Below are 23,062 nucleotides of genomic sequence, written 5' to 3'. Positions count from 1 at the left end.
CCTCTCCTGTAATGCAGCCTACTGTATATGAGGATATCAGCCAGTCCATTGTGCATTGCCTTATGGCAACTGGGGCTTGAGGAACTGGTGCCCCCTCCCTCCCTATGCCTTGGGTTGTCTTCTGAAACTTTTATAGTTTTAACTTATGTTTTGGTCAGTAATTCATTTTGAGATAATTTTTGTATCTGATATTAAGAGTTGAGGTTCAGGTTCTTTTTGCATATGGATTTATGGTTGTTTCCGTACCCTTTGTTTGGGAAAAAAATTGTCCTTGTTGACTTGCCGTGACAACTTTATGAGAAATTAATTGGCCATATATTATGGATTTTTTTTTAAAGATTTTATTCATTTATTTGACAGAAATCACAAGTAGGCGGAGAGGCAGGCAGAGAGAGAGAGGAGGAAGCAGGCTCCCTGCTGAGCAGAGAGCTGGATGCAGGGCTCCATCCCAGAACCCCGGGATCATGACCCGAGCCGAAAGCAGAGGCTTTAACCCACTGAGCCACCCAGGCACCCCTATTATGGATCTATTTTTGAATGGTCTAATTTGTTCCATTGGTCTGTGAGTCTTTCTGTATGCCAAAACTACACTGTCTTGATTATTGCAACTTTATAGTAAATCTTGGGAATCAGATACTGTAAGTTGTCTTACTTCGGTAAACTGTTTTGGCTATTCAGTGCCCTTTGTATTTCCATATAAATTGTGAAATCAGCTTGTCAGTTTTTACAAGAAAGGCTGCTGGAATTTTATTTGGGATTGTATTGACTCTATAGATCACTTTCAAGAGATTTGACATCTTACCCTGTTGAATGTATCAGTTCATAAGCATGCTTATGCCTGTATATCCAAAATTTCCCTTAGAAATTTTTGGTTGTTTTCAATATTCAGATCTTGCATGTATTTTGTTTAAACTTATCCCTGAGTATTTAATGATTTTTAATGTTTTCATTTTTGCTTTCAGTTATTTATTATTAATAAGTATAAATGCAGTTGATTTTTTGCAGTTGATTTTTAAAATATTGACTTTGTGTCCTACAACATAATAGCTTTTGAGTTACAAAATAAATTTTGAGTTACAAAACTCACTTATTAGTTCTAGTAACTTGTAGATTTTCTAGGATTTTCTCCATTAGTAATCATATTGTATATGAATAAAAGCAATTTCTTTTCCCATCCCTAGGCCTTTTATTTTTTTTTTCTTACTTGATTGCGGTAGTTAGAACTTCTAGTTCTAATGTTGAATAGAAGGGATAAGAGCAAATATATGAGCCTTGTTCTTTCTTGATATTGGGGAAGAGCATTCACTCTTTCACAGTAAATATGATTTTAGCTGTGGGTATTTCACTGATACTCTTTACTGGGTTGAGGAAATTCTCTTCTTATTTTGCTGAGTTCTTATGAATGGTGTTGATTTTTTTGTCAAAGCTTTTTATGTATTTTTGAGAATCATATATTTCATTTCTAGTCTTCTAAAATTCTGTTGACTTTTTAAAATGTAAACCACTTTGGAAAAAAAAACACCTTGAATTTTTGATATAAACACCTCTTTGGTCATAATGCATTACTTTTTTTAATATATTACTGCATTTGACTACCTAACATTTAAAGATTTTTCTATCTTCCTGAGTGGTACTTGTGTGTAAATTTCTTTTATATAATGTCTGGTTTCGGTAGCTGGATAATATTGGCCTTAAAATACAACTTGGTTGTTTTTCTTCCTCTTCTTTTTTTTCTGAGAGTTTGTGTAGAAGTGGTTTTATTTTTTCCTTAAATGCTTTGGGAGAATTCATTAGTGATACCATTTGAATCTGGAGAGTTTACTTGTTTTGATGGGAAGATTTTATATTATAAGTTGTGGGGTGCCTGGGTGGCTCAGTGGGCTCAGGTCGTGATCTCAGGGTCCTGGGGTCGGGCTCTCTGCTCAGCGGGGAGCCTGCTTCCTCCTCTTTCTCTCTCTGCTTGCCTCTCTGCCTACTTGTGATCTCTCTCTGTCAAATAAATAAATAAAATCTTTTAAAAAAAATTATAAGTTGCATATCATTGATTGATATAGGACTATTCAGATTAATCACTCCATTTCTTCTTGAGTAAGCTTTGGTATTTTGTGACCTTTATAGAATTTGCACATTTTATTAAGTCCTCTTTTGCCTTTTAATATCTCTAAAGTTTGTAATGCTAACCCCTCCATTTCTGATTTTGTTAATTTGTGTTTTCTCTTTCCCTTTCCTGGTCAGTATTACTAGAGGTATATTCATTTTAATGACATTTCTAAAGAACCAGCTTGGCTAGATTGAAATTTTCTATTCTTCTGATTTCTGTTCTTAAATTTATTATGTTCTACTTCTTTTGGGTTTAGTTTGCTTGCATTTTCCCAGATTTTTTTTTTTTTTAATTTTTAAAAGGAACTTTATTTATTTGAGAGAGACAGCACGAGCAAGAGGGGAGTGGAAAGGCAGAGTGGGAGGGAGAACCAGGCTCCCTGCTGAGTGGAGAGCCTCATGTGGGCCAGTTCCAGGACCTGGAGATCCTGTGCTGAGTGGAAGGCACAGGCTCAACCATCTGAGCCACGTGGGCACCCCTTCCCAGATTCTTAAGATAGAAGCTGAAAGCAGGAGTCAGCAAATAAGAATCTGGGGACCAAATCTAGCCAGCCACTTTTTTGACTGGCCTATGAACTGAGAATGGTTTTTACATTCTTTTAGTGGTTAAAAAAGTCAAAAGAATACTATTTTGTGACATGTAGAACTTAAGTGAAATTCAGTTATCAGTGTCCATTAATAAAGGTTTATTGGAACACAGCCACACATATTACTTATGGCAACTTTTGTGAGTTTGAGTAGTTGGGACAGAGATTTTGCAACATTCTTAATGTTTTTGTACTGCTGCTTGGTGCTCTATAATCTCTTTTAAGTAATTTGCATATCACTATTCTGTGACCATTTACTTTATTATCGGGACTTTACCTATCACGTTGAAACAAGAAAAGATGAGAGAAAAATGGACTTGGCATATTATATTTCTAGAGTACCTTAGAGTATGGATTGTCAAATTAGGTGACAGAGTATTGATTATTATGCAGTGATACCATAGCTGTGCTAAAAGATACACAGTACACACTGATATTACCAGACTAATCACTCATCAAAGTATTCCCTTCTCACAGGAAAATAATGTTTGGAAAAATTAGAAAATTTAAAAAGGAATATCTTACCATAGCAGAATTTCTTCTCAAAATTATTAACAATGAAAATCAGGCTGCACTGAGGTTAAGTTTCTGAGTGTCTCATTTGTTAACCAAGTAAGGAAGTTGTTTACTGATGGTGCCTTAACTAAATCCTGTTTGATTGTAGTGGCCCAAGAAATGTGTCTGGAGAAAATAAACTTGTTTAAAGCTATTAGCCTTTTGGTGAGAACAGTTGCTGGAAGAGTTGAGAACATTGATAATCAATTAAAAAACAAAGCAGAGGATTTTGAGTGGTTTTCCTTGGCTTTTCTGGATTGACAGAGGTTACCAGTACAGCTCAAGTGTTATATAAGAAGTCAATTCTAAGTTTGAAGTTTTTGAAGAACTAGTTTTAAAAACAGTGTCCATGGAATAATTACAAACAAAAATACTTACAGAAAGTTCAGAAACACTAATTGTGTATGACCTGAGGTGGAATCTGCCAGGGTTGCCAACTGATGGTGGCAAAAATACATGTAGAGCCGAAAAAGGCTTAGGTGAATGAATTTACAAAACTGTAAAGTGGTTAAAAATCTATGTTTTTTTATTGTTTTATTTATCAGCAGGTATTTTGCAGATAATATTTGAATATATTATGCAATATAGAACTTGTCATGCCTCAAGATTCAAGAGTGTTGCTCTTGTGGACTTAATCTTTGTCAGCTCCATGAATTTTTATCAGAAATAGAAGCTGAGTAGCCTGACTTGCCCTTCTACACTGCAGTTCAGTGGCTTAGTAGTGGTAAAGTTTTAATTTAGTCTTTTGAGCTTAGGGCTGAATTGAGGTTTTTCTGAATGAGAGGAGCTGCTCTCAACCACTGTTACTGAACATTGAATGGCTTTGGAAATCAGTTTTTGCTGCAGACTCGATCATGTTTCTTAATGTACTCAACCTACAATTGCCAGCAAAACAGTGGTGATGTGGAAAACTAAAGGTTGTTTCGATGCCAACTAGTGTTGTTTAAATCACAAGTAATGTTAAGCTGTTTTGTGTAGCTCTCTCCATGCCATCAGAAGTGAAGGTAAAGAAGTGGTGTCACTCAGATTTTCTGGAGATCTTTTCTGAGCCCCATTCAGCAGCCTCTGAGAGACTTTGATGCAAATGCAAAGGAAATTACCATTTTACAAAATCCATTTAATTTGTACCTTAACCTTTAATTGGAAGTGATTAATCTGCAATGTAAGGACATGCTGAAAGACAAATATTAAGAATAAAGTCCGTAGATATCTTCCAAACAATGAACATTGAAATCATATGTATGCAGTGGCACCTTTCTAGGTAAAAAGACATTTTCAAACATGAAATACATAAAATCTTATTGAAAAGCAGCACTACCATATGAATGTTTGCAATTGATTAAAAAAAAAGATTTTATTTATTTGAGTAGAGCAAGAATGCAAGAGAGAGAGAGAGAGGGAGGGAGAGGGAGAGAGAATGAGAAAGAGAGCGCGCGCACAAGAGAGTGCACAAGGGTTCAGGGAGGGGCAAAAGGAGAGGGAGAAGCAGATTCTCCACTGAGCAGGGAACCCTGTGCTGGTCTGGTCTCAGTCCCAGGACCCTGGGCTCATGACCTGAGCTAAAGGCAGATGCTTAACTGACTGAGCCACCCAGGCACCCCTGCAATTGATCTCCTCGATAGGGAACACAAATTTTGAATCTCAACTAAGTGGAATATTATCCTCCTCCACAAAAGAGCTTCATTCTTAGGAGGAGATGGGTTTTAAAAAAGTTGTACTCAGCGGTTATTACTATAATGTTTTAAATTTTATCAATAAAAATTATGGAAAATTTTCTCATTATTTAAGTATTTATATAATGTCCTAAACTTTACCTGTTGGCCCTTAAAGCCTAAAATAATTACTGTCTGACCCTTTGTAGAAAGAATTTGCTGGGGTGCCTTGGCCTTAGGTCATGATCCTAGGGTCCTGGGATCAAGTCCTGCGTCAGGCTCCCTGCTGAGTGGGAAACATTCTTCACCCTCTCCCTGCTCTGCCTGCTGCTCCCTCAGCTTGTGCTCTCACTCTCTGTCAAATAAAATCTTAAAAAACCCCTGCTTTATGTCAATATATTTTTATCCTGCATAGTTGTGTACGTGCACATATTAGCAGAATTAATGTTTTGTGTCACAGTGACTTTACAAGAAAATAATACATGAAACAGCTTTGTTTCTACTGGATTTATTAATTACAGCTCATTCTCTGTAATAAGACTTTATTGCTTGGTGTTACTGTTCTGATTTGAACAGGAGGTTTTCCATGATTTCCATGTGGGTAAATCTACTGAATGCTTTAGTTTCTAACTGCAAAAGTAGTGTACTCTTCGCTGCGGTTTGATTCTCAAATAACATAGATGCTTTCTTCCAGGAACTTATGCTGGGTGAAGGGACAAATTATATGTCAAAAAACATAAAGGAAACAGTTTTATTTTTAAGAATATAGTAGAGTCCTTTGGAAATGCCTAGAACTGGATGTGCTTAATTTTGAGGAAGAGTTTTTGAACTGCTTAAGAATAGAGAAGAGGTAGAGAGAAAGAGCTAAGTAACACCAAAATATAATTCTTTTAGAAAGGCATGAAGAAATATTTTTAAAATTTAAATTCAATTAGGGTGCCTGGGTGGCTCAGTGGGTTAAGCCACTGCCTTCGGCTCAGGTCATGATCTCAGGGTCCTGGGATCGAGTCCCGAATCGGGCTCTCTGCTCAGCAGGGAGCCTGCTTCCTCCTCTCTCTCTCTCTGCCTGCCTCTCTGCCTACTTGTGATCTCTCTCTGTCAAATAAATAAATAAAATCTTTAAAAAAATTTAAATTCAATTAATTTATACATAGTGTATAGTTTTAGAGATAGAGTTCAGTAATTCCTCAGTTGTATATCACACCCAGTGCTCATTACATCATGTGCTGTTCTTAATGCCCATCACCCTGTTACCTCATCCTCCTACTCCCCTTCCCCTACCAGCAACCCTCCATTTCCTTTGGTTAAGAGCCTCTTAGGTTTGTCTCCCTCTCTGATTTCATCTTGATTTATTTTTCACTGTCTTCATCTATGCTCCTCTGTTTTGTTTCTTAAATTCCACATGTGAGTGAATTCATAGAACTAGCTTTCTCTGATTGACTTACACTACTTAGCATAATACCCTCTAGTTCCAGCCACATCATTGCAAATGGCAAGGTTTCATTTTTTTTGATGGTTGAGTAATACTCCATTGTGTATTTATACCACATCTTCTTTATCTGTTCATCTGTCAGTGGATGTCTGGGCACTTTGCATAGTTTGGCTATTATGGACATTGCAGCTATAAACCCTGGGTTGCGTGTGCCCCTTTGGATCACTATATGTCTATCTTTGGGGTATATACCTAGTAGTGCAATTGCTGGGTTGTAGGGTGGTTCTATTTTTAGCTTTTTGAGGGACCTCCATACTGTTTTCCAGAGTGGCTGTACCAGTTTGCATTCCCACCAGTAGTGTAAGAGGGTTTCCCTGTCTTTGCATCTTCGCTAACATTTGTTGTTTTCTGGTTTGTTAATTTTCACCATTCTGACAGGTGCAAAGTGGTATCTTTTTTTTTTTTTTTAAAGATTTTATTTATTTGACACAGAGAGAGATCACAAGAAGGCAGAGAGGCAGGCAGAGAGAGAGGGGGAAGCAGGCTCCATGCTGAGTGGAGAGCTGGATGTGGGGCTTGATCCCAGGATCCTGAGATCTTGACCTGAGCCAAAGGCAGAGGCTTAACCCTCTGAGCTACCCAGGTACCCCTGCAAAGTGGTATCTTATTGTGGTTTTGATTTGTATGTCCCTGATGCTGGGTGATGTTGAGCATTTTTTCCTATGTCTTTTGTCCATTTGTATGTCTTTGGAGAAATATCTATTCATTTCTTGACTGGGTTAGGCATGGAGAAATACTTTGATTTTCTCTACTAAGTGGATTCATTGGTTTACTATTCTATACAGTAAGAGTAGGGCAATTTGGACTCTTCCTGGATGTTATTCTACTGTATCTCTGAACTTCCTATTCCTTGTAGGCTTGGACAGAAAGTATATTTGCGTAGGAGCCTTGGATGATTCTTGAATGGGTTTGGGAAGTCAGGAAGAAAAGTCAGAATTACTGGGCTCAACAGCCTTGGTGGAAACCGGAGGTTCAGATGATAACTCTTCTTCCTAGCATCTGTCGAAGGGAAAAGATTGATGATAGTTATTTGCACAGACAGAAAACTATAGACAAAATCATAGAATATTACAAATTGAGGAGCAAAAAGGGCTCAGGTAGTTTAATTCTTGGTTTTTTGCTTAGATTTAAGTTGTGTGGGACAATTAAATACATATAAATTATGCATGGACAACTATAGGCTGTTCCTTTAAAATGTATTTAAGTAGGACTTCTGGTTTTGGGGGCCAAAATGTTTTAGAACTAATTTCTGCAGTTTTTTCAGTGGAAAAAATATGGGATATTCACATATTTATTACTAAATTATCAGGAAGAAATTGAATATGATCAAGTTCATCTTTATTGCTATTACAACTAACTGTAATTGTAAATGGGCAAGGAGAACTAGTGTCCAATTTATGTACCTTTAACATAAGCCAATAGTTCAGAGCTGTGTAATTTCTCTCTGTGTTATCTCCTTAGGTGTTCTTTTATGATATCCTTTGTACTTCCAAAATTAGAAACTTTGTTCAGTATTATAAAATGCATTCAGATAGCCTCAAAGAAAGAGAACCATTTTGACTTTGAAAGTAGTTTTAAGCAGATATTTTAAAGAATAAGAAAAAATGTTTTGAAGTTGGTGCCGAAAACTTAGTAAGAAGACATTATGTATTCTGTGTAGGTCTCTGGAGGAAGATGAATTTGGCTGAGATTTGTGACAATGCAAAGAAAGGAAGAGAATATGCACTTCTTGGAAACTATGACTCATCAATGGTGTATTACCAGGGGGTGATACAGCAGATTCAGAGACATTGCCTGTCAGTCAGAGACCCGGCTGTCAAAGGCAAATGGCAACAGGTAAGACACATTGCAGTATTTCAGTGAGTGAGGGCAGTCCTTCATTATACTTGAGAGCCTAGAGTTGAAAAATTAGTTGGAGGTTTTGTAAATAGTTCTTATTTGTCCAAATACTGAAATATATTAATATATATATAAGTATATATATATATTTAAAATGTACTCTGAATGATTTTGTCTTGCTCAGTTAATATTTTATATATTTTTCATAGCTTTCATGAGACATATCTTGAAGGTATTTAATTCTAATTGAATCTTTCAGTTTTTTAAATTTTCATGATCAGTCACGTAGTTGTGTGTAATTACAAATTTTTGACCTAAGGTATTTCTGCTTGCCCTTTTCCCTTTCATTTTTACATGTAGTTTTGACCCATTTCATAAAACTTTTCCTTTAAGAGAGTTTCCTCTTCTTTTGAAAGACTTCCTACAAATACAAAGGAGTCAATAATCTAATAAAACTAATATTTTTGCTGTGTCTCTTGACTGTACAACTTGATTATATACTAGTACAGTTAATAAAAACTTGAATTAGAATTTCCCCACTTATTCTTAAAACTTAAAATCCTTTTAAAATTAAAAGTACAAAATCAAGCATTTCTTTGAAGTTTCCACTTAATGTCCTAATGCCTTTCAAGCGTTTCTTTTAATTTTTCCATGTCAGAAATTGATGTTTCACTAAGTTTTCAGGGTAAATTTGGCTTATTTTCCAACTTAAGCATTACCAAATTATTTTGAGTGAGAACAATATACTTGCTTTAACTCGAGTTGAATTTTTAATTGTGTTTTTTTTTCTGTCCTACATACTAGCCACAGGCAAGAGTGGTTTATTAGCTTGGAAATATTTTGGAGAGTTTCTCAATTGTATTAAATAGTGACCATTTCTATTTGGATATTTCTACTATGTTTATTTCCATTAGGTTCTCTCATTTCTCCAAGTATATAATTGCATATATTAGCAGTTGAATTTTACCTAGATTTTTCTTTTCTCTGCTTTACAGTAAAGTGTGCTTTCTGGTTAAAAACAAATTAGAATTGTTCAAATGAATTTATAAATGTAATTTTCAATCCATTATCTGTTTGCCTTTGAAAATTAGTTTCGTCTCAAAGTTTGAAAACACAAGAATTTCCACATAGTAGGTACTCAGTGAAGTTTCTTAAATATGGAAAAAATCTTGCCTGTGAACTCAAAATGAACTTTATACAACACTTGAAAGAATTTAAACAAGTCCAGAAGAATTCAGATTTTAGATGAAGGAGAATTTAAATAAAAGTTGGAAATTGGTAATGCTTAGTATTCCAGCACCTAAGGTTTTCACATGCTTATGACAGGCATTTCATACTTAATGATATTAGGAGTAGGAAATGCCGGTGAAAATTCTGGCTGATAATTTTTTGAAAGCTATTTATAAATATAGTAAAAGGATTTAGCATAGCACTTTAGATTTCTGGGAATGGTTAACTTGTTACTGACCTAGTTACTGGTTTTAAATTATATTAATGGTCATCACATTCATTAGTAGAAATAAGAGTTCATTTTGAAAAACACACTTCGCCTGCAAACAAGTACGTAATGTGTTTTTTCAACCCAGTTCCTACCCTCCTATCTATATTATTTTAAATAGTTCTTTGTTTTTTAAATATGTTGTAATGACTCATTTTGTATAGTTTGAGTGACATTGAGAAAATGTGCATTCTTTTTTTAAAGACTTAGATATGAGAGGTGAAAAGAGAGAGTGTGCCGGTGTGTGGGAGGGGCAGAAGGAGAGGGAGAATCTCAAGCAGACTCTGCACTGACACAGCCTGACAATGGGGCTCAGGCTCATGACCCTGAGATCAGAACCTATGCCAAAACCAAGAGTGGGACACTCAACCGATGGCACAACCCAGGCACCCCAAGGAAACTAGCATTCTATAGCAATTTATTACTTGACCTTCATATAAACTTAACAGTTTACAGCATAGAGGTTATTTTCTTTAAGGTTCGGCAGGAATTATTGGAAGAATATGAACAAGTTAAAAGTATTGTCAGCACTTTGGAAAGTTTTAAAATTGACAAGCCCCCAGATTTCCCTGTGTCTTGTCAAGACGAACCATTTAGAGATCCTGCTGTTTGGCCGCCACCTGTACCTGCAGAACACAGGTAAATGGGACTTTATATTCTCTTTAGGTGCTTTTATAGTTAATTTTGATATTCAGAGTGAAGAGAATGAAGCTATTTGAATGAAGTATGAAAAAATATTTGGGGGTATGCAAATTTAATACTTGTTTAGTTTTCACAGTGATAGTTTGCAGAGTTTATTTTTGATACAAAAGTAAATCATTTGTCATGTATTTTTTAGAATTTTTACTACTGTAAGTCATAACAATAGAAATCTGCTGCTAGTCCTAAAATTTATCAGTTATGTGAGGTCTTTTAGATTTTCTGTCAGCATCAAAACATGGATGGCTTTTTTGCTTTAAAACTTTTTGCTTTAAAAGATTCCGACAATTTTAGATGAAATGGTGGACAGATTGAAGTCATCTGGTCGGGCCTACAGCCAGTTTCCAGAGTCCTAGTATAGAAGGAACCTTTTCATTCCTTAAAAGTTAAAGGTCAGATTCCCTAGTGTGTCATATCAGGTTCCAAGTTTATTTCCCTGTAGTGCAGCCTATGTGTCATCTACATTAAACCTGTCTCTCGTTTTTTCCTGTCTTTTTTGTTTTTGCACAGTCTATTCTTTGTTAAGGGGATTCCCATGATCCCCATCTGGGCTACTCATATTCATATTCCTTGTTCCATTCTCATCTGGACTGTATTTTCTCTGCAGCCTTTCTCAGTTTGCTCAAACACAGAGTTTTGTGCATAGCAGTTACCATGTTGCATTTCTTTGTTCAAAAAATGAGCTTTGCTAGAGCAAGGGCCATGTTTTTATTCTCAAAACAAAACAAATAACAAATTTTATTGCTAATACAGTGTTTGGCACATAGTAGGCATACAGTGAACATTGAATGAATAATTCCATTATTTTCAAAATGAGGAAACTGAGGCCTGACAGACCCTGACCTATAAGTTAGGGTAGGCCGGGATCCAACTTTAGGGCTTTGTGGCTTTCGGTCTCCTTGATTGTGAAGTTGTATTGTGGCCAGAGTGTTGCATCATAGAAAATAAATTTTTCTTTAGTCAGTAGCTGTGATCATGTGTTTAACTTGTTGCTCTCTTGAAGTTTTTTAAAAGCATTTAAAGAACTGTGAAAATTGGCTAATTTATTCCTTCAGGGTTTTTTCCATTGAGTTACGGATAATTTTATGATTCTCATTATAAAAACACTGGATGATGATTCTAAGGTCTACAACAAAACAGCCCTTTTCACAGATGTAACCACTTTCAGGTGTTTTGCATTAAGGTAACCATTATCTTCTTAAAAGGCAAAGTTTCAGGAGTCAAAGGGTTGTTACCATGGAAGTTCCAAAGTAAATACCGAGGAAAAGAAATGATGCCATTTTGATTTATCGGAACTTGAAAATTTTGTGTGATAAAATACCTGTTTTTTTCTGAAAGTCATTAATTCAGAAGTATACTTCTAGTTTACAGCTAAAAGCTTGTAATAACTTTATTTAGATATAGCTGACATATAATATTATGTGAGTTAAGATGTAGAGTGTATTGATTCGAGATATATATAGATTTATGGTAGTTTGATTACCATGGAAGTATTAGCTAACACTTCCATTATGTCATGTAATTATCTTTTTTTTTTTTTCTGGTGGGAACAATTAAGATCTAGTCTCTTACCACCTTTGAAAGTTAAAATACAGTGTATTATTGTTGTGTATGATCTCTGTGCTGTGTGTTAGATTTCCAGGACTTACTTATCTACTAATTGCAGCTTTGTACTCTTAAACATCTTCCCAATTCTCCTCAGCCCCTGATATTTAATTCTGTTGTTACAATTTTGGTTTTTTTAGATTCTACATATAAGTGAGATCCTATAAGTGATATCCTATAGTATTTGTCTGTTTGACTTATCTCACTTAGCATAATGCCATCAAGGTCCATCCATGTTGTTGAAGATGGGAGGATTTTTTTCTTTCTCATGAGTGAATAGTATTCCATTACATTTACATAAATGTATGTTCATTCATCTGTTGATGGACACTGTATGTTGTTTTACCTCTTTATTCATCCATCTGTTGATAGACACTTAAATTGTTTTCATATTTTGGCTATTGTGCGTAATGCTGCAGTGAATATGGGAGTGCATGTATCTCTTCCATATCATGTTTTCCTTTGGATATATAGCCAACAGTGGCATTGATAAATCATTTGATAGTTCTGTTTTTTTTTTTTAAGATTTTATTTATTTATTTGACAGAGAGAGATCACAAATAGGCAGAGAGGCAGGCAGAGAGAGAGAGAGGGAAGCAGGTTTCCTGCTGAGCAGAGAGCCCGATGCAGGCCTGAGATCATGACCTGAGCCAAAGGCAGCGGCTTAACCCACTGAGCCACCCAGGCGCCCATGTTTTTATTTTTTTTTAATAAACCTCCATGCTGTTTTCCATAGTGGCTGAACCAGTTTACATTCCCAGTAAGAGTGAAAAAGTGTTCTCTTTTTTCCACATTCTTTTTTTTTTTTTAAGATTTTTATTTATTTATTTGACAGAGAGAAATCACAAGTAGACGGAGAGGCAGGCAGAGAGAGAGAGAGGGAAGCAGGCTCCCTGCTGAGCAGAGAGCCCGATGTGGGGCTCGATCCCAGGACCCCGAGATCATGACCTGAGCCGAAGGCAGCGGCTTAACCCACTGAGCCACCCAGGCACCCTTTTTTCCACATTCTTGCCAACACTTTCTTCTTGTCTTCTTGATGATAGCCATTCCAACAGGCGTGACATGGTATCTCATAGTGGTTTTGATTTGCATTTTCTTTTTCCTTTCCTTTTTTTTTTTTTTTTTTTTTTTTTTCTTGTTGTTTTTTATTTTTGAGTGTTTTTTTTTTTTTTTTGTTCTGTTGGGCCTTTTTAATTTTTTCCTTTGGAAAAATTTCTATTTGGTTCCTCTGCCCATTTTTTTTTTTTTTTAAGATTTTATTCATTTATTTGACACACAGAGAGAGATCACAAGCAGGCTGAGAGGCAAGCAGAGAGAGAGGGGGAAGCAGGCTCCCTGCTGAGCAGAGAGCCCGATACAGGGCTTGATCCTAGGACCCTGAGACCATGACCTGAGCTGAAGGCAGAGGCCCAACCCACTGAGTCACCCAAGTGCCCCCTCTGCCCATTTTTTAATTGGATTTTGTTGTTGTTGTATGGGTTCTTTATATATTTTGTATGTTAACTCCCTTATCTGATAAATGTTTTGCAGATATTTTTTTCCCATTCATAAGGTTGCCTTTTCATTTTTTGATTTATTTCTTTTGCTCTGCAGAAACTTTTTATTTTGCTGTAGACTCACTTGATTTTTGCTTTTGTTGCTTGTGCTTTTGATATCATATCCAAAATATCATTGCCAAGACCAATGTCAAGGAGTTTCTTTCCATGTTTTTTCTTCTTAGAGTTTTATGACATCAAGTCTTATGTTTAAGTCTTTTAAATTCGGTTTAAGTTCATTTTTATGAAATGGTGTAAGATAGGGATCCAATTTTATTTTTCTGCTGTGGGTATCCAATTTTCTCAGCACTATTTGTTGAAAAGACCATTCTTTTCCCATCGAGTATTCTTGGCTCTCTTGTCAACTATTAGTTGACTATAAATACAAGGGTTTATTTCTGCATTCTCTGTTCTCTTCCATTGGTGTCCATGTGTGTATTTATGCTAGTACTATCTTGTTTTAATTACTAAAGCTTTGTAGTATAGTTTGAAATCAGGAAGTGTGATGCCTCTGGCTTTGTTCTTTTGATTGTTTTGGCTATTTGGGGTTTTGTGGATCCATACAAATTTTAGAGGTTTTTTTTGTTGTTGTTGTTGTTGATTTCTGTGTAGAATGCCATTAGAATTTTGATAGGGATTGTTGTGTTGAATGTGTAGATGACATTTTATCAATATTAATCTTCTGATCCATGAACATGGGATATCTTTCCATTTGTGTTTTCTTTAATTTCATTAAAGTTTTGTAGTATTCAAAGTATTCTTTCACTTCTTTTGTTAGATGTATTCCTAAATATTTTATTGTTTTTGATGCTATTGTGAATGGGATTGTTGTCTTTCTTTTTAGAGGTTTCCCTATTAGTGTATAGAAACACAACTGACTTCTGTATGTTGATTTTATATCCTGCAACTTTTCTGAATTTGTTGATTAGTTCTAAGAGAATTTTGGTTGAGTCTCTAGGGATTTTTATGTGTAAGATAATATCATCTGCAAATATTGACAACTTTTGCTTCTTCATTTCTGATTTGGATGCCTTTTATTTTTTTGTCTTGCCTAATTGTGCTAGCAGGAACTTCCAATACTATGTTGAGTAAGAATGATGAGTGTGGGCAGCCTTGCCTTATTCCTGATCTTAGAGCAAAAACATTCCATTTTCACTTTTAAGTATGATGTTAGTTGTGAGCTTAATTGTGTGTGGCCTTTATTATGTTGAGGTATGTTCCTTCTATATCCAGTTTGTGGAGTTTTTTTGTTGTTGTTTGTTTGCACCTATTTATATGTTGATATGATTTTTATTTTTCATTCTGTTAATGTATTGTATCACATTTATTGATTTCTGTGTGTTGAACTACCCTGATGTTCTAGACATAAATCCCATTTGGTCATGGTGTATAATCCTTTGAATGTATTGTTGAATTCATATTCAATGGGAATATTTTGCTAATACTTTGTTAAGAATTTTCATATTCCTGGGGTATCTGGGTGGCTCATTCAGGCTCCCTGCTCAATGGGGCGTCTGTTTCTCCCTATCCCTCTACCCCTCATGCCTTCCCTCCCCTGTTCATCTGCTCTCTCTCAAATAAAGAAACAAAATCTTAATTTTTTTTTTTTTTATTCCTTAGGAATATCAGTCTGTAGTTTCCTTGGCTTTGGTATCAGGTGATGCTGGCCTTGTAAAATGAGTTTAGAAGCGATCTCTTTTTTAAAATTTTTTTGAAAGAATTTGGGAAGGATTTGTGTTAACTCTTCTTTAAATGTTTGGTAGAATTTTCCAGTGAAGTCATTTAGTCCTGGGAATAATTTACAATATAGGAAATATCTGTTCTGAATTGCTAGAGCACCATGATGTATTTCAAAAAGCAGTGGCCACAGATAGTAATTCTAATATTTGTGGCTCTAACTGAATAAAAAAGTGTGGCTGGCATTTGCCCATTGATGAATACTTACCTGAAAACTTCTCTTATTAGAGAAACATTAGCCCATTATTTCCTTTTATTTGTCCTCCCTTAGCTGTTTATAACACAGATCTTACTTATTTTTGTGCTTGTGTTTTAATGCAAGCAACAGATGAATGGACCAGAATGTATTTCTCTGAACCTCCTTTCTCCATACTAAATTAAAAAAAGTTTTCCCTGTATGTGGCTGTTACATACTATATATATAGTATGTTTTTTTTCTATGGATCAGAATAAAAAGCAAATCCAAGACTGTATATTGTCTGGTGGGGGCGAAGACAAAGAGTCCCATTCCGGTGTATATCATCAACCATGGAAAAACACCTAACAACTTCACAAGGTTCTACTGGTGAAGGAATTCTGTGTAATACATTGAGTATGCATGGGCTAATAAATAAATACTAAGATTGTAAGTTCAGTGTCGCAAGTTTTGGGAGGTTAGAGTTGTATGATATTTTTCTCCTTTTACCAGTTTGTGTCTTCTACAGGTCACATAAAACAAAACATAATGAAATTTTCACCTAGAGATAGTGATTAGTAAGTATATTCCTTAGATATTCTTAGTTCAATGGGAAGACACTTAATCTATGAGATCCAAGTTTGAATTCTGTTCTTGCCACTTATTTGCTTCTGGATCTTGAACAAGTTATTAATCTCTCCCGATACTAGTTTTTGTTACCTGTAAAATGATAATCTGTACCTCATGGAATTAATTAGAAGAGTTTAATGTATAAGACAGTAAATGACATGTAATGAATAATCAAAATGAATGGTCAACTCTGGAATAAAGCACTACCATTTTTTTTCAGATAAATAATAGGGGAATAACAGAATTAAAAAAGGATAATTTTCCTCCCTGCTCATTTTGCATAAATCCTTTGTTTTCTGAAACATTTGTAATAACTCTAGCAGAGAAGATTTTTTAATTGTCCAGGTCTTGTGAAGTTGGTAGTCATTTTCAGGGAAGGGATGACAACTAATTATTGATCACTAATCATATTTTTATAAGCATTATCCTATTTAAACTTACAGTGATGCCACGAAATAGCTACTATTATTGTTTGCCCATATTACTATTGCTAACTTACTATTATGAACCCCATTTGCACCTGACAAGATTGAAGTTTATAGAGTTTATTTTCCCAAAGTCATCTGAACAAGTGGCAGAACCAGAATTTGAATCCAAATCTTCTCAACTTATTTTTTTTTAAAGATTTTAAAAATCTGACTGACAGAGATCACAAGTAGGCAGAAAGGCAGGCAGGGGGTGGGGAAGCAGGCTCCCCGCTGAGCAGAGTGTCTTATGTGGGGCTTGATCCCAGGCCCCTGGGATCATGACCCGAGCCGAAGGCAGAGGCTCCAGCCCACTGAGCCACACAGGCGCCCCTCAGCTTATTTATGTCCATTTTACTGCATTACTTTCCTACACACATTCAGTGGTATCTGTGGGTTTTAATATATATCTATATATCCTAGTACACATATAGATCTGTTATCTACTTGGTTAAATTTTTGTTAGAGATTGTAAGAGAGTAAAGAAGCTGCAAATAATGAAATAAGTATTGATATTTTAAATATAGTTAAATTTTCTTCTTTGAAACCCCACACTGAAATTACAGTGTGAATCAGTAAGAAAATATAACTTACGTTGTTTTGTATTAAGTTTCTGGGATGTGTTTGATATATTCAGCATTTGCTACTAACTTGGTAGCCCTGCTTCTGGGTCTGTCCTTTTCACTTAATGGACCTTTTTTTTTTTTAAGATTTTTTATTTATTTGTTTGGTGGAGATCACAAGTAGGCAGGGCCCTGGGATCATGACATGAGCTGAAGGCAGAGGCTCTAAACCACTGAGCCACTCAGGCGCCGGCACTTAATGGACTTTTAACACAAAACTACTCTATCCCTATTTCTTCACACCAAGGTAATCTGTAGACTGTGGTCTCAGGCAGTGGTTTGCCACATTGTTTCAAGTTCTACCTTATATGTCATGCCTCTGCTGAGTTTAATCACCATCCTGTTTTAAATCACCAGCAGCTGCTTGGATAAATCAAAACAATCTTTGAAAATGAATTAGATTCATTGTCTTAAATGTGAGGAAATTGAGCTACAAATGGTTCATGATGGGAGATAGTGGCAATATTAGAATTAAACTCCAGAGAGGTGAAGCTTCCAGATCATTCTTAGTGTCCTAAGTTAAAGGGTACTTTGTATTAAATTACTTATTTTCCATTAAGTTTATTAAGTGCATTCCCTTTATTTATTTTTTAAATTTTATTTATTTGAGAGAGAGAGAATGAACAGTGGGGAGGGGCAGAGGGAAAGGAAGAAGCAGACCCCCTACTGAGTCTGGGGAACCCCATGTGAGGAACCCCATGTGAAGAGCAGGTAACCCCATGTGGGACTTGATCCTGTCATCATGACCTCAGCCGAGGCAGATGCTTAACTGACTGAGCTACCCAGGTACGCAGTTGAATTCTCTTTAAAAGAGACCATTTGAAAGAGGTCTTTCTTCATGAGATCTGAAGCAGTGGAACAGATTTCCTGCATTGGAGCAATATTTGAAATAGAATGTATTCAATAAATCATTCTTTATTCAACTTAAAAAATAAATATGTTAGGTCTTTTTAAGTTACAGCTTTTGGAACAGATGGCAGTAAGAATAGGAGCCCTGAAATTAGTCATTTGGCTTATTCTGTATAGGTAAAATAGAGCTCTAATAGGCCCTCCAATGTTCTTTTATCTGGAGCCAAGGTAAATGGCATATTGTGTTTCTCTGTATATAGAAATAGTAAGATTGTTTTTAATCCAATTTGTGCTATTCTCTAGAATTTCAGCAAAGAGGAAATTCTTATTGACTTGGTATTAAAGTTGTTGCTTTGTTTCTTTGGGTACCCAAATAAGTTACTGCTAGTATTTTAAGTCCCAGTTTGTAGTGGAAAAAGATCAAGTAAAGCCAGCGTCAAGTACCAGTAGAGAGTAGGCTACCATCTCATTCTTACTGGCATTTCATCCAGGCTCTTGCTGTTATTTTCTTGGGATTAAGAGGCAGGAGAGCCAAGTATTCTGTATGTGTTTTTGTTTTTAACAGTTCCACCACTGGTTGAGTAGTCCTTCACATTAAATTCCCTTCTCCTCACCTCATTGTTCCCCCTATAAAATGTATATTATGATGAGATTGTTTTGTAAAATTGTTTTGAAGTCTTAGGAAGAAAAACACTGTATCATTGATATAGCCAACATATATTTTTATGAACATACATCATATGCTAGGCATGATCTTTGGCCTTGTGGAAAGTATGAATGTAATAGACACCCCCCATAGACCTTGGCCTCCAGAAACCAGTAAGAGGAAATAATGCAGGCATCCTGGAAAGCTTGAACTAGGATGCCGGCATCTATTATATGCCTAGTACTGTGTCATATATTATGCCGGTACTATGCTGGGGATATGGTAGGATTCAGAATAAGACACAGTCCTTGCCCTCTTAGGCATATGGTCTTGAAAATGAATGTGAATGCCATTAGTGAGATAAAATGGATAGGATTTTGTGATTAATGAAATAAAGAGATTGAGGGAAAAATTGGAGTAGATGATTAAAATTTTTAGATCAACTGTTTAATAGGAACTGGAAATGAGAACCAGAACTTGGGAGAGATTGGAGCTAGTGTTAGTTATTTAGGAATCATCAGCAAGTAAGGAATTTTAAGAAGGACATTTTAATGTCATTCTTTATATGGTGAAACCGGTTATTTGTCTAATATGATTGGCAGGTTGAGATTATACTCATTTTTAAAAAACCTTCTAGAGTCCTTTCTCTTCCAAAATTCTGTTTCTGGAGGCTAGAGTGGGCTTTATTTTTAGATTGTGGGTAGAATGCAGCTAGCAGTGTTGATTAACCACACTGACATTTATTTATTGAGTTCCTAATTGTAAATCAGGTACTGTGCTAACAAATTCTTTACATGCTTTATTTCTTAATTCTCACAACCATCCTCTAAAACAGATACTGTAATTATCTTTTTTATTTTAGAAGAAATTGAGGTTTTTATTCTATTAAGCAGCGTCATCAAATTTTGCATGTAGGTAAAGATAAGAATTTGAAAATTGTATTGAATGGCAACACGGAGCTCATTAGTGACTGTGATGAATAGTTTTCGTGGAATGGTGTTGAATAGTAGAGTGGGTTCAGAGAATGGGAAGAGACGAATTGAAAACAATGAGTACATGTAACACTTCACTGAATATTACTGACAAGGGGAGTAGAGAAATTGAGTGGTAGTTATGGAAGACAGAGTCAAGATTTGTTATTTTAGAGGGGAGAGGACTGGCAGGGTGATTGTAGGCTGGTGAGCATCTGGCAGGGAAGGGGGAAACTGTTGATGCCAGGGATGGAGGGGAAGACATCAAGGGCAATGTGCTGGAGTGGACAGGGAAGAGCCGGTCTGGTGTACAAGAGCATCTGATTCAAAGTAACTGGAGGGAAGGCCCCTAGTTACACAGCGTGTGGGTGTAGAGAAGAGACTAGATACAGAGGGGAGCCTTTGGAAGTTCTCTTCTGGTTATTTCAGTGAGGGGGAAAAAAGCAGGCAAGATCATTTGAGAGTAAGGACAGAAGGAGCAGATATTTTCCAGGGTTGAAATCCTAAGAGTGGGAAGTCCTTTCATTATTTTGTTTCTTTTGTGTAAGTTTCTCTAGGGAGCATTTGTCTTATGTTGTAGAACTCAGTCACTCATCTGAAATCTTTATTTTGGAATTCTAGACATTTATTAGAATAAGTGCCTAAAAACTTGGTATTTCTACCATTTTTTTTTTTTTTTTATGTTACAGAACAGACAGCTGAAAGATAGTTTATCTCTAATGAATTAAAATTTCTAAGCAATGGGAACAAGATAGTGGTAAGTCAGAATGAAATCCTAACACTTTACTTTTAAATTTCGGGGAAAAGTCTTTGCCTTGCTGCACTTGAGCTGCTGTCAGCCCCCCTCTTTGCTCCTTTGGCAAACTACTGTCATGTGTACTGTACCTGTATCACCTTTCACAGCCGTGCTTTCTGGAATAACTAGAAATCTTGGATCTCCATCATTGCGGTATTAGAACTGAATTCTCAAAGATCGCTTCCTAATTTAATAATAGAATGCCTTTCTCAAGACTTAATGTATTTAACTTTTGTAACATTTGGTAATGGTTACCATCTTTCTACCTTGGAACTTTCTTCTTAGGGCTTTTGTGACATTACAGTATTTCTTTTTCCTTCCTCTTTTTCTTTTTTGATCGTTGCCTCTTCTTTCTCTTATTGCTGACTTCTTGTTCTCTAGTCCCTATCCCTCTGCTCTGTCTGTATTCAGTTCAACTCAACATACCCAGCACCCACTGTATACTTGGCCCTATTGGATGCAAAAAGTAGGGGGAAGATTCCTGCCCTCCAGGAGCTTAGATTCTAGGAAGGCTGTTTCCTTTGCCAGGAGCTTGATAATTAGCCAGACTTTGAGGGTTCATCCTAAATTTGTCACTTAGTGTGTGTGACATTCAGTCTTTCTCTCATTTTCTTCCTCTGTAAATTGGGGATCAATGCTGCAGTTACCTCATGGGTTTATTTTAGAACTGTATGATTGAATACAAGTAAAGTGTAAAGAACAGCCAGGCACATAGTATGTGCTCAAAAAATATCTGTAGTTTTCATTGCCCATTCCCCTAGCCCTTACCTCATCCCCACTAGGTATTTAGATGACTGATGTCCTCACCTTATTTAGGTCTTTGTTCACATGTCATCTAGAAAATCTTACCTGACCACCTTATTTATAATACTTATCCCCCTAGGGGGATGGGCAAAATGGGGAAAGGGTAGTTGGAGGTATAGGCTTCCATTTATAGAGTGAGTAAGTCATAAGGATGAAGTGTAATAAAGCACAAGGAATAGAATCGGTGGTGTCGTAATGGCTCTGACAGATGGAAGCTACACCTGTGAGCACAGCATTATGTATAGAGATGTTGAATCACAGTGTTGTACCTGTAAAACTAATGTAATGTTATATGTCAGCTGTACTCAGGAAATTTAAAAAATAATTTACCCCCTCACTTGTCATCACTCTGCTCCCTTACTCTGCTTTATTTTTCTTCAGAGTACTTGCTGCTGCCTGATAATTTAATCTGTGTTTATTGTTTGCTTACTACATTGGAAGCTTGGTAAGATCAGGGCCTTGGCTTTTTTACTGCTGTATCCTCAACACCAAGAATAGTGCTCAGCACAATGTAGGCATTCAATAAATACTTGTTGAATGAATGAATAAAATACTTTCTTAGATTTATTCATGTGTTTACTAATTTTGTTCACTATTTCTTTACATTTCACTCTTTTTTTTTTTTTTAAAAAGACACATTTATTCAGCGTCATGAACAGACTATTACATTTAGCAATCAACAGCATGGGTGCAAAAAAAAAAAATCTACATTAAAACCCTTTGTTGGAATGCTTTATACTTTCCACAGAACAGAAAGTAAAATAACCTGTTATACAATTAGTCACAAATACAGTCCTCGAGTTTTTTTGCCCATACACATGAGTATTGTCTAAAACATGTCTTCTTTGTAGCAGTTAGGCCCTGCCACCACTGTGCTTGGCTGAGTTCACAAATCTGTTGTAACCTGTAGCTTCCCTGTCACTTCTCTGGCTCTCCTCTCCTGCTAAGCTTTGTTTCCTGGCAGTAATTAAACTGCCATAGCTGCTGCTGCTGCTGGAACCACCATAGCCACCTTGGTTTCGTGGTTTGGCGAAGTATTGGCCTCCACCACCATAAGGGCCAGAGCTTCTGCCTCCAAAATTACCTCCTTTCATGGGTCCAAAATCTGAGGATTGATTGATGTAATTGCCAAAGTCATTATAGCTTCCGCCACCTCCAAAGTTGCTTCCACTACCACCGTCATAGCCGCCTCTGCCTCCTCCGTTGTTATAGCTGTCATAGCTGCCACTCCCGCCATAGCCACTGCCCTGGTTTCCATAACCCTGTCCACCACTTCCATAGCCTCTGCTTCCTCCAGAGTAACCAGGGCCGCCTCCTCCATAACCACCATCATTACCAAATCCGTTATAGCCATCCCCACTGCCACCATATCCACCACCACCTCGACTGCCACCAAAGCCACCTCGACCACTGAAGTTTCCTCCGTGACCAAATTTGTCATTCCCACCAAAACCACCTCCACAACCACCACCAAAGTTTCCAGAACCACTTCGACCTCTTTGGCTGGATGAAGCAGTAGCCATCTCTTGCTTAGAGAGCGCTTTCCTTACTTCACAGTTGTGGCCATTCACAGTATGGTATTTTTGAATGACAATCTTGTCTACAGAATCATGGTCATCAAATGTTACAAAAGCAAAACCCCTCTTTTTGCCACTGCCTCGGTCAGTCATGATCTCAATCACTTTGATTTTCCCATACTGTTCGAAATAATCTCTTAGATGATGTTCTTCAGTGTCTTCTTTAATGCCACCAACAAAAATCTTTTTCACAGTTAAGTGGGCACCAGGTCTTTGAGAATCTTCTCT

At 36.4% G+C, this 23,062-nt stretch overlaps 2 protein-coding genes across 7 annotated transcripts in view; one reads left to right on the top strand and one right to left on the bottom strand.

Annotated features, from left to right (window-relative positions):
- Window positions 1-23,062, top strand: part of KATNAL1 (katanin catalytic subunit A1 like 1) — a 119,285-nt gene that overhangs the window by 45,110 nt on the left and 51,113 nt on the right. For all 6 annotated transcript variants that reach the window (XM_059378173.1, XM_059378169.1, XM_059378172.1 and 3 more), the window contains 2 exons: window positions 8,047-8,222; window positions 10,202-10,362. In XM_059378173.1, coding sequence (XP_059234156.1) covers window positions 8,061-8,222; window positions 10,202-10,362 — 323 coding nt within the window. In that variant the 5' untranslated portion in view covers window positions 8,047-8,060. The remainder of the gene's footprint in view (window positions 1-8,046; window positions 8,223-10,201; window positions 10,363-23,062) is intronic.
- Window positions 21,999-23,062, bottom strand: part of LOC132002907 (heterogeneous nuclear ribonucleoprotein A1-like) — a 1,994-nt gene continuing 930 nt past the window's right edge. The window contains exon 2 of the mRNA XM_059378174.1: window positions 21,999-23,017. Within this exon, the coding sequence (XP_059234157.1) occupies window positions 22,112-23,017 (906 nt within the window). The 3' untranslated portion in view covers window positions 21,999-22,111. The remainder of the gene's footprint in view (window positions 23,018-23,062) is intronic.

Source organism: Mustela nigripes, chromosome 15 (genome assembly GCF_022355385.1).
Source record: "Mustela nigripes isolate SB6536 chromosome 15, MUSNIG.SB6536, whole genome shotgun sequence".
Classification (NCBI taxonomy): Eukaryota; Metazoa; Chordata; class Mammalia; order Carnivora; family Mustelidae; genus Mustela; species Mustela nigripes.
Note: the sequence above shows the minus strand (reverse complement) of the source record. Positions and strands in the feature narration are given on the sequence as shown.